Raw genomic sequence first — 12429 nt, forward strand, 5'->3', positions numbered from 1 at the left:
TGTGTCTTGGTGTGGGCCTGTTTGGGTTCTTCTTACTTGGGGCTCTCTGTGCTTCTTGAACTTGAATGCCTTCTTTCTCCACCAACTTAGGGAAGTTTTCTGTTACTATTTCTTCAAATGTATTCTCCAACCCTTGCTCATTTTCTTCTTCTTCTGGAACTCCTGTGATGTGAATGTTGTTATGTTTTCAAGTGTCCCACAGTAATCTTTAGCTATCTTCCTGTTTTTTCATTGTTTTTTTCTTTTGGTTTTCTTATTGGGTGATTTTTTTCCACCTAGTCTCTAATTTACGGATCTGGTCCTCTGCTTCCTCTACTCTGTTGATTATTTCTTCCAATGTGTCCTTTATTTCTTCTATGTCATTATTCATTTCCACTTGTTTGGTTTTCAGTGTTTCTATATCTTTACTCATTGTGTTGAGCTCTTTACTCATGCTGTTGAGCTTCCTCATTATCATCGCTCTAAACTCTACCTCTGATAACTTGCTTAACTACATTTCATTTATCTCATCTTCAGTAGAGTTCCGTTGTTCTTTCATTTGGAATATGTTTCTTTGTTTCACCAGTTTGGCTATCTCAGGGGGGTTTGGAGCCTGTCAAATTTTTCCTGTGGGTGTTGGTGTTTCACTGTTGTGGCTACCTCTACTGGGTTTGGATGAGTGTGGGAGAGAGGACTCACGTTAAATACCACTGTTAAGTCTTACTTGCCTGGGTAGGTTTTCAAGCTCAGAAAGGTTCAGTTATTCTCTAGCTTTTTGCCTGGAGGCTATTAGTCTCAGTTATATGATGAGCCTTGGTTTGTAGCCCTCAACTGAATGGAAAACTCTCTCAGGTGTTCAGGATAACAGGATTTCCAGAGGGTGGGGCAGATGCTGGCTATTAATGAGCTTCAATTTGCATTTTTCTAGCCCAGCTGGGTCTTGTTAAATTACTGAGGGAGGGACTGTTACATCTGCCCAGGGCTCTAGGAAGGGGCTTATTGAGTAATATGTCTACTGTCCTGTGAGGGGGTGATTCAGCAGAAAACTCCCAATGCCCTCCAAATCCCGAGTCTTTTCACAGAGTTTCAGACCAGTCCACCCTCCCTCTGCCAGAGCCCAAGGTGAGTGGCTGTAGCTAATTTAGTGCTCTGTATCGGCCCTCTGCACTGTGAAGCTGGCTTGGGATTTTAACTCTGAGGGAGCTGCTCACCGCTGAAACAGCTGCTGTTTGTTGGCTCTCATCCCACCTTCTTGCACCTCTGCAGATCCTACCAGGCTCAATTCAGTGTCCTTTTTTCCTGTTGCTGGTTTTATGGGTCCTCTCCAGCTGCTTTTCTGTTGCTTTTCCCTGACAATTTGTCTTTATTTTAGTTGTAATTCCAGTTTGGTCCTGGGAGATGGTCTGTGTAGCTTCCATTCACTCCACCGCCTTTTTGAGATCAGTACCAGGCTATTTTGATTATAGTAGCCTTGTAGTATAGTTTGATATCTGGTATTGTGATACCTCCTACTTTGTTTTTCTTTCTCAATATTGCTGCAGCTATTTAGGGTCTTTATTGGTTCCAGATACATTTTTGGAATATTTTTTCCAGATCTGTGAAACATGCCATTGGTATTGTAATAAGAACTGCATTGAATGCATATTTTAATGTTAATTTTTCCTATCTATGAACACAGTATATGCTTCCAGTTGTTTGTGTCTTCCTCAGTTTCTTTTTTCAATGTTCCTTAGTTTTCTGAGTACAGGTCTTTTACCTTCTTGGTTTTTTGTTTTTGTTTTGTTTTTTTGTTTATCCTTACCCAAGGACATTTTTGCACTTATATTCAGATAGAGTGGGAGGGAGAGAGGTAGGAAGAGAGAGAGAGAAACATTGATGTGAGACACATCGAGTGGTTGCCACCCATACGACCCCAACTGGGGCCGGGGACAAACTGCAACCGAGGTACGTGGCCTTAGTGGGAACCGAACCCGGGACTCTCCGGTCCTCAGGCCAATGCTCTAACCACTTAGCAAAACCAGCTAGGGCTACCTTCTTGGTTTTTAATGCATGTCCAGAAAATAGGTTTGTATTACGTACACACAGAGAGAGAGAGAATGAGGGAGAGAGGAGGTGAGAGAGAGAGAAATAAAAATGCTTATTACAGAAAACTTGGGAAGCATAGGAAATGCACAAAATAAATTAATCTTCATAAAACAGATATTTAGCCACTGTTAGTATCCAACCTCTGACCTTTCAATGCCTACATAAACATTTTTATTACAAGCATCATAATCTATATGGTACACTTTTTTATTTAGTAACATATCTTGAAAACTTTCTATTCTGATAAATAGTTTTCTATTACCTGCTTTTTTGGGAGCAACTTGTTAACCATCACCTAAATGTGCTGTAATTTAATTAACCTGTTCTTTCTCATTTTTATTGCCATATTTTTGCTAATGATTTTTATATGGCTTCTGCTTTTGTTGGTATGAAAATTCAGAAATTGGCTATGAATTAATTCCTTGGCATTGATATCTATATGAAGCATAACTTTGGGATCATTTTTACTCAAATTATTACAGAATGTTAAGACCTTAACAGAAAAGATTTAAGCAGTCACTTGGGGTGGTCCCTGATGGGACAAATCTCTCCTGGAGCTTTCCTGACAAGTAAACCACCCTCTGCTCAAATACCTCCATAAGTGGACACTACTCAGCTCCTCTTTTATGTTCCTGTATTGTGCATAAGGAACTAGATGCTGACAAATATATTTTGAAAAGTTGCTTCCGAAAGCTTTAGAAGCCTGTACTTCGAGATCAACATGATTTGAGAATCTGGGAAGGAAGTTAGAGGCAGGATATGGAATGCAGGCTTAGCTAATAGAAACCAAGTAATTATTATAGACAGGCGGAGAGTTCTCTGATTTGCGAGCTACAGTTATTCTAATTGATTTCTGCATACTTGTGGATAGGGATCTGCCCTTTTCCATTTATTTTTCACTTGACAAGTAAGATGTGAAATGTTCCATGCCTTTCTAATTTAAATGTTGCACATGTTGAGAACTGAACTTGCCAGGCATTTTAAGACTAGCCAAAAACATAACACATTGTTGTTATTAGCCTTCATCATTTGGTTAGAGCCAACATTTTGTATGGAACTGTATAGGAGTATAAATCTCCTTTATAGGCATAACCTATTTCTGCCATAAAGTAGATGCAATGAGAAGGCAGCTAAGTTTCCTTGGTAAGCTACTCTAGTTAGCCTCATGAGGGTCTAGTTAGCTCATGCTCATTGAGAGACTTCTTGGAAAGTGAGATGCATGCTCTTGAGGATCTTACGATTAAGCTGAGAGGAAAGACACATGGATAACTAATATAAGGCAGCATGTGAAAACACATGCTATGATCAGAGGGAGCTTAGGAGATAAACAGAGCATTACCTCACATTAGCCCACATTTGGGACTGTGAACGATGTCCTTGAAGCTGTATGCACTACATTCACTCTGCGCGGGCTGAGTAAACTGTTCATCTCAGATACGGGTACTACTATTTTCCAGATATATGTAGATGCCCTGGTGGCCAACACTGCTTTTAAGTGAATTCTTGTTTTATTACATTTATTGTAACCCCACCCCTTTCTAGTTTGTTTCAACTTCTACACACAAATATGAGTGGTTACCGGGCTCACTTCTTCTCAGGTGTCTCTATTCCTGAAGGTTCATTAGGCCAAGAGAAGAGTTCTCTCATAGATCCTTAATGAAAAACTTCGAAAGCTTTTCCTAATCATGGAAATAAAAGGAATAGTAGCTTACACTTTTCTTTCAGCCACTATCTGATTATCAGGGACTTGAAGAGATTTCTGTATACCTGGAACACACGAACTAGTGGTTTTCATATTTAGTTTGTTTCAAAGTTCATACAGCATGATCCGTCTTTAAAAATTGACTATTTGGTAGGCAAGGTGGCTGTAAATTATTAGAGAACTCAGAAATCAAAATCTTGTTCTAGGGCTTTTGTTAGGTAAGAAATTTTCTCTTTCCTTTATTCTCTAGATGATTATTAAGGGTAACCAACTGGTCTTCCTTCTCTAATTTACTCTGAAACAATCAGTACAGTTCATAGTACTTTACAAGTTATATATCCTTCTCATGATTCATAGCCTTTGGGGTCTTTTAAGATCATCCTAGGTAGGAGCAACATACAGTCTAATGGCTTCTATATTGCAATAAAATTCACCTTTATATTATGTCTTGTATTCATTATAAATACAGTGTTAGTTGGATTAATAGGTAATTCAAAATCATTATTTTTTCCAAAAGATTTCTGCCTTGTCTGTTTTAAAACAAGATGGAGAGCCCTGGCCGCTTTGGCTCAGTGGTTGGAGCGTCGGCCTGCGGTCCAGAGAGACCCGGGTTCGGTTTCCGCTAAGGGCACGTACCTCGGTTGCAGTTTGTCCCCGGCCCTGGTCGGTCGTGCGGATGGCAGCCGCTCGATGTGTCCCTTTCACGTCGATGTTTCTCTCTCTCTCTCTTCCTCTCTCTCCTGCTCTATCTGAACAAAAAATGGAAAAATGGAAAAATGTCCTCGGGTGAGGATAAAAAAAAAAAAAAGATAAAACAAGATGGAGAAAGAAAGCAGTACCTTGTAGAATTAAAAACGGCATATGACAAAAGAGTTCTTTTGGAACTCGTACTTCAAGAATTCCCATCAGAATAATGAACATCTTTCATGAACTGACTTGGGACGAGGTCTTTCTATTGAAGAAGGACTTCTTGCCCACCCATCCCCCAGGTGTGATGGCTGTAACTCTGTTTTCCAGTGCACTCTGGGTGGGCTCTCACTTCCTTACTCTTCCTGCTTTAGGATTCCTCAAATATCAGACCCAGAGTGAGGAAAGTTTATTTGCTGAACCAAGAGACCAGAATGTGTCCTCCCAGCTCCTATCGGGCAGTACACCCTGATACCATGTGTGCCAACAGGAGGGGAAGCTCAAAGGCAACAGCCCCCAACAGACTGAAGTGTCTAAATCCATAGTGAGATGATAAAGAGACATTGGTAGATGTATGTGTCATAATCTCCATTCCATATATCAGGATTCTGCCATTCTTCACCCTCTTTCATAAATTTCTACCAACAGTTAAATCCACAGACAACTGTTTGTGATATTAAAATAATTGAACATCTCTTCTCATAGCATTTTCTTTTGCTGTGTTTGTCCCATTTTAATTATATATCCCTTCATCACTTTTATTTATTTAGTTTTTTAATCCCCCTCCTCCTTCTTCCCTCCCTTCCTTCCTTCCTTCTTTTCTTCCTATCTTCTTCTCCCTTTAACTTTTTGTGTAATACTGATTTGGTGGGGCTGAAGTCCTTTAGCTTTCTCTTGTCTGGGAAGTTCTTTATCTGTCCCTTGATTTTAAATGATAGCCTTGCTGGGTAGAGTAATCCTGGTAGGAGGCCCTTGCTTTTCATCACTTTGAATATTTCTTGTCACTTCCTTCTAGCCTGCAAACTTTCTGTTCAAAAATCAGCTGACATTCTTATCGGAGGCTCCCTTGTAGGTAACTAACGGCTTTTATCTTGCTGCTTTTAAGATTCTCTCTTTGTCTTTAAACTTTTGCATTTTAATTATGATGTTTCTTGGTGTGGGCCTCTTTGGGCTTACCTTGTCTGGGACTCCCTGCTTTCTGGACTTGTATATCTATTTTCTTCACCAGGGAAGGAAAGTTTTCTGTCATTATTTTTTCAAATAGGTTTTGCATTGCTTGCCCTCTCTCTCTTCTCCTTCCAGCACCCCCAAGATGTGAATGTTGTTACACTTGAAGTTATCCCAGAGGCTCCCTGCATTATCCTAACTTTTTTGGATTCTTTTTGATTTTGCTTTTCTGATTGGGTGTTTTTGCTTTTTTATATTCCAAATTGCTGATTTGATTCTCAGTGTTTTCTAATCTCCTGTTTATTCCCTATAAATTATTCTTCATTTTAGATAGTGTATCCTTCATTTCTGATTGCTTCTTTGTTATGGTTTCTAAGTCCTCCTTCATGCTGTTGAAGTTATTTGTGTATCCTTATAACCATTATTTTGAACCCAGTTATCTGGTAATTTGCTTGCTTACATTTCATTTAGTTCTTTTTCTGGAGATTTCTCCTGTTCTTTCATTCGGGACCTCTTTGTCTCCACATTTTGGCTGCTCCCCAATGTTTGTTTCTATATATTAGGTAGAGCTGCTACATGTCCCAGACTTGGTAGAGGGGCCTTGTGTAGTAGCTATTCTATACAGCCCAGTGGTACAGCCTTTCTGGCCACCCAAGCTAGATGCTCCAGGTGTGCCCCTGTGTAGACTGTATGTACTATCCTGTTGTAGCTGAGCCTTGATTGCTCTTGGTATCACTGGGTGGGATTGACCCCCTAGGTCAGTCGGCTGTGAGGATTGGCTGCAACTACAGAACAGGATGTGCTTCAGTGGGGCTTTGGTGCTCACCAAGTTTGCCCTTTGAGTGTGTCACTCATGAGGTGGTAGGATTGTAAGCCAGCGTGGTCTGAAGCTGTCCACCAGTTGCGCAGGCTCTGGGGCCTCCTGGGACGTGCAAAGTTAACCACTGCCTGTGCCCTCCCGGGGCTACCTGGCACGAGATAGAGAATGATCTGCGAGTGGCTGTTCCTTGTGCGAGGTGCATAGGTGCACAGGAGAGGACAAACTGCAAACCAAAGCCACTGCTGCTACTGCTGGGCCTGGGGCCACTTAGCAAGAGGTATGGTGTACACAGAGGTAAGATGCTACTAACTTGAAAGATTCTAGGAAATTATGAAGCATGAGGCAAGAAAGTCCACTTGTATGGAAAAGCCACTGGAAACAGCTTGGGTAGGCCCACAAGTTGGATAGAGCCGGGTCTATGGGAATTACCAGGGCAGGGTGAACAGTGTGAGCCAGGTTGATGGAGACTCAGATATGGTGCCTGCCTATTGGCTTTTTGTGGGGCAGGTCTCAGAAAAGGAACAGTGGTCTCTGATAACACTTTTGTCCTGTTTTTGTCCTATTGCCATACAATCCAGTTTCTCCCCATATGTCCCTGGTTCCTTTCAAGCTGTTGCTCCAGTGCTAGAGTTCTGAGGGAGTGAGACAGTAAATTCGTGCACAGGCCCTTTAGGAAGAGCTGCCTGGAACTTCAGCAGCCTCAGCCTCCCTCAGCCTCAATCCCTGCTGGTTTTTACAGCCAGAAGTTATGGAAGCTTCCCTTCCTGGTGCTGGAACCCTGGGCTTGAGGTCCTAGTGTGGGGCTGGGGCCCCTTGCTCCTTAGGGGGTACCTCTGCAGTCAAGATATCCCTCCCAATTTTTATCCTCCACACAATGTGTGTGGGACCGGCCCATTCCACATCTCTGTCCCTCCTACCAGTCTTCATGTGGCATCTTCTTTAAATCCTTAGTTGTAGGACTTCCATTTAGCTAGATTTCAGGTGGTTCTGAGTGATGGTTGTTCTGTAGTTTAGTTGCAATTTTTATGTTAATCTCCATTTTAAAGGAGACACATAGGTTGGTGTGATGATGGTAGTGTATGTGTATGTGTGTTGGGGACAAATGGGGAAGGGACATAATGAGTAATGGAGTACAGTGAGAGTATCAGGCAGCAGGGAGAAGTTAACATTTGCAAATATAAAACATCATTCTAAATTTGTTTCCCTTTTAGTTCTAAATACAAAAAAAAAAAAAAAAAAACTACAAATAGACTCTTAGTCTTCTCTGAGCCTCCATGAAGAATATTCATTCTTGCCCTGTACTCTCACCTCCTTTGTAGAAGATAGGAATGAAGATGTGTCAGCTGAGAACCCTCCAGTCTTTGGGAAAGGACCTAAAAGAACATTGTAGTTTGGGGTCTCTACTGCTTTCCTCCCTTGGGTCTCTCTATGCTCCAGCTGCTACCCTTCTTCCCTCCAGCATCTGAGCAGTGAAGGATGGCCCTTTTCACAGAACTAGGTCCTTCTCCTTGATAGATCTGTGGAGAAAAAAATAATGGGCAGTGCTAGTAAATCTCAAGTCTCTCTAGTGTAGTTGGTTTAGTCATATGACTTCTTAACTTTCACATGTCCATTTTATATATTTTCATTCTGGTTACACATCCCTCCATCATTTTTTGTTTTGTTTTTTTGTAAAAAAATGATACCAAATTATTATGTCTTCTAAGTTTTTCTTTTTGCTCTTTGAGTCTATATTTATTTCTTTGACTGCAGTATCTTAGCCTGAAAGCCTCTGATCTTCACTGTAGTAAACTAGTACTAGGCTAAATACCTGTCAGCAAACTTTTGATTTCTGGATATTTTCATAATTGCCTTCAAATGTAGTAATAGGGTTGCAGGTTTGATGAAATGCTTATGAAAGGTGGCTTTAGGGAAATCAACCTATATTCAATATTGAATTCCAAATTACTATGTATTAATGCATCTGTCTCCTGCTTTTTTATTTCAGTACCTACTAGAAATGAAAAGCTTAATCCTACCCCCAGAACATATCCTGAAGAGAGGGGACAGTGAAGCAATAGCATATGCGTTCTTTCATCTGGCACACTGGAAGAGGGTGGAAGGGGCTTTGAATCTTTTGCATTGTACGTGGGAAGGCAGTAAGTAATTTTTTTCCTTTGAAACATTTTTTAAGAGCATGGAAAGATGCTAAAATTGTTTTTACCCTGAGTGTCCATGATGAATAATGACTTGCACATCAATAGCTGTTCCTCTCTGTGATGTTTCATCACTGAGAGATGGTTAATTACTCAGGCTCTCCATTTCCTCGGTGGTGGTGGGTGTTACTGTGGTAGTACCATCTCTGCAGCTCAAAAAGGCAAGTTTCTACAACAGATGGAATGAATCTGGACTATTCTGGCTGAGGAACACACTACCAACAGAAAAACCTCTTTGGAGACCTTCATTGCACCTTAGCATTGTGGGGATCTTTGGCCTGGGGTTAGGCCTTATGCTGGGCTATCATTATCACTTCTACATGGCCTTTCTGGATAGGTTAGCTAGAGAGCCACAGTTCTCTTTTACTGGAGGCAGGTGGCCAGAACACAAACGAGCAGCAGTTCTGCTTCAGAATAAGAGCAGTGGCCATTGGACCCTAGTGTTTGGTGGCAGGTTATGTTAGATGGCTGTAATGGGTGTTAGCTACCATCATTCTGTGTAAAGAGAAGGGGCTCTCGTGGCAGGTGAGACATGCCCCCTGCCCTGGAGAAGCATCTCTTCTAGTTGGGAATAGTAACCAGCAGCATGTAGCAACTGTCCAGTGATTCTTCAGAAGGGAGAGGTCTGTAGGGTGGAGTGGTCATGTGCAAGCTTATGGATCATGAGATTGGAACCAAGCCTTGAAGAACTGGGACAGTATCATAAGCAAGGACACTGGGAGAATGTAAATTAAGAAAAAAGGCCTAAGACTATGAATTACTGGACAACATGTGTGTTGACCCTCAAATATCATTAATTCAAGCAAAACAAGTACAACATGTATCATGAGATTCTTCCTCCCCCTCCTTTCCTGGGGAAACAGAACAAATATTAGAGTTGTCTGTTAATTTTTTTGTAGTTCATCCTCACTCTAATCAGCTTCATTAAACGAATGTCTCTTTCATCCCTTTCATTCTGTTTATTTTAGCTGCTTCTGTTTTCATTTTTACAATCTTCTGTTCTTCCCTTTTCCTATCCTTCCCTAATCTAGCAGGAATCTAATTTGGTATAGGAAGGGGGTGGGGGGAATGGATGACAGCCAAATGGGATTGAGTAAAAGTAAGTTAACAAAGGTGGGACTCAAGTTGATTGTAAGTTTTTTGTTTAGTTGTTTTGAAAATATTTCTTTAGAATTAATAGTGGGTCTACTTAAAAAATTTACCACTTATAACAAGAGGGATGTTGATTTGATCAATGCTTCTACCCCTACCTATTCCATAAGTGTATTAACATATTCCAGGTGTCCTGGTCTTGGTATTTGGATGTGTTAGGACAGCACACTGTACTTAGGCATGTATGGGCACATGAATAGTCCCCTGTGGCTTAAGTTCATCATTGATGTATTTAAGGTATTCTATCCAGACAAGACAAGACAAAAGGAATTTTTCTGTAAACATGAAGGGGAAAAAAACAAAACAGAAAAATTCCAGCGAGAGTGAACATGAGAGGACTCACCTAGTTGTGGAAAATTAAATGCACAGATTGCCTTTCCAAATAAGAACATATTTATAGATTGGCATCTTGGAACCATAGTAATAGAAGCTTATTAATTGGGTCCAATTAATAAAAAGTAGTTACCAGTCCTATAGAAAGGATCAAAAAGGGTGGGTGGGGGGCAAGAAATGAATAGCATAACTATAAAAATATTCTATGAGAAATAACTGGAAATTCTGTTTGGAAACTAGTTACCCATATAATTGTTTAACAATGGACAAATGCTTTGGATCAACTAGAAGGACAGTGAGATTTCAAGAAATGTGAAATGACATTGCTCCAAAATAAAACAGGATGCTAATGTTTCGGGAATATAATTATTTCAAATTACATGGGCAGAGCACTTTATTAGAATTTTTAAAAAGGAGATCAATTTTTAGACATAAAACAGTATGGCAAGGCAATCAGACCTATAGGGAAGGGAAATTCTACACTTGGTTCTTACCTATAAATAGGAACCACTCCAGAGAAGTTACACTGCTGTTCAATTTCTGAAAAGAGATCCGTGAGAGTGCTTATTAGGTACTAAATGCCTTGTGGAATACCAAAGGCCTGAAAGAGTGTTTTGTAACTGGATAATTCTACAGAGAGTTTGCATTTCCATCATTTCATGTACTCTTCTGATAACGTTCTGAGTTAGGCAGGTCGGAGGTGTCCATCTCAGTTGTTCAAGAGAGGAATGGACTCATTGAGATGAATGACTTGTTGAATGTCGTGCAGCCATTGTTGGTGGAGCGACGATGTAAACCCAAATTCACTTTTCTTCACTCCTCTTTTCTGTAACACCAGCTATTTAGGCCTTTCCTGAATAGAATAAGGATAAGAGAATCAGCTATCTTTGAAACATTTGCTTGGAAGTCCTCAACTTTTACATCACTGCTTACAGACTGGGGTATGCTTATTCCCTTCCTAGTGTTTATAAAGTTAATTATTCTATATAAAACTATGTTTTTATTATTGAATACTGACTTAAATATTTTAAGTGTAGAATAAGCCCAATTTTATATTTAAAAAAATAAATTATAGCCCTGACCAGTTTGGCTCAGTGATTAGAACATCAGCCTGCGGTCCAGAGAGACCCAGGTTTGGTTCCCACTAAGGGCACATACCGCGGTTGCAGTTTGTCCCCGGCCCTGGTTGGGTCGTGCAGGAGGCAGCCACTCGATGTGTTCCTTTCATGTCGATATTTCTCTCTCTCTCTGTCTTCCTCTCTTTCCCTCCCACTCTATCTGAACAAAAAAAAATGGAAAAATGTCCTCGGGTGAGGATAAATAAATAAATATGTGTAAACAAAGGAGACTGGAAATAAATATATCTTTAAATTGATTTTAAGTGATTTCTTTTTTTTTTTTTATTTAAATTTGTATTTTTCAAATTTTCTACAAGCACATTTATTCTTATTTCCTACAAGCATAAATATATGTATATGGGTGTGTATGTATATACATAATTTAGAAAAATAAACTTTCATTACAAACACTTTGAACCTTTTTAAAAATAAAGCTATAAATCTGTCATGCAATTTAGATGAAAGAATTACCACTTCAACTTCAGACAACTGTGTGCAGTCTTTTGCCATTACTTCTAGATCAGTATCCAAAGTTAAATGGAAGCATCAGAGCTCTGGATTTTATTTTATTTTAATCTATTTTTTAGTAAGGTGTAATTGACATATAACATATTAGTTTCAGGTATACAATGTGGTGATTTGGTGTTTGTATATATTTAAGATCTATTTTTTTAGTAAGGTGTAATTGACATATAACATATTAGTTTCAGGTATACAATGTGGTGATTTGGTGTTTGTATATATTTAAGATCTACTCTCTCAGCAACTTTCAAATATGCAATACAGTATTATTAACTAGTCACCATGCTGTACCTTATATCCCCATCACTTATTTATTTTGTAAAAACATCCGTTTTTACCTTTTGACCTCCTTCACTCATTTCACCCCCACCCCTCCAAGGGTAACCACCAGTCTACTCTCTATATTTATGATGAGCTCTGAATTTTAAATGAGAGGACTTGGAATAGAATTCTGACTTGGCTGCTTACAGTGCTATTTACTTACCCTGCTATTTATTTGAACCCTGTGAAGCATTGATGATACTGAAAGCCATCACCCCGCCCCCAGGTTGGTGGGCTTCAGTGCAGTTGTGGAAAGGGTAATTGCAGTACCTGAGTTGTTCCCTCTCCCTCTTGGAGGTTAGTGGGCCTCCCCTGGGTAGTCTGTGCCAGAGAGCAGAATGTTGCATT

At 40.0% G+C, this 12429-nt stretch overlaps 1 protein-coding gene across 9 annotated transcripts in view; it reads left to right on the forward strand.

The window, feature by feature from the left end:
- ST7 (suppression of tumorigenicity 7) overlaps window positions 1-12429 on the forward strand; it is a 357848-nt gene that overhangs the window by 327657 nt on the left and 17762 nt on the right. For 7 of the 9 annotated variants that reach the window (XM_036246192.1, XM_036246196.1, XM_036246193.1 and 4 more), the window contains one exon: window positions 8428-8578. The exons of 1 other annotated variant lie outside the window; for it this stretch is intronic. In XM_036246192.1, coding sequence (XP_036102085.1) covers window positions 8428-8578 — 151 coding nt within the window. Of the gene's footprint in view, window positions 1-8427; window positions 8579-10958; window positions 11062-12429 lie in introns of those variants that run through there. One more of the 9 variants, XM_036246200.1, reaches the window with a different exon arrangement.

The sequence above is a fragment of the Molossus molossus genome, unplaced genomic scaffold, assembly GCF_014108415.1.
Source record: "Molossus molossus isolate mMolMol1 unplaced genomic scaffold, mMolMol1.p scaffold_m16_p_7, whole genome shotgun sequence".
In the NCBI taxonomy this organism is placed as follows: Eukaryota; Metazoa; Chordata; class Mammalia; order Chiroptera; family Molossidae; genus Molossus; species Molossus molossus.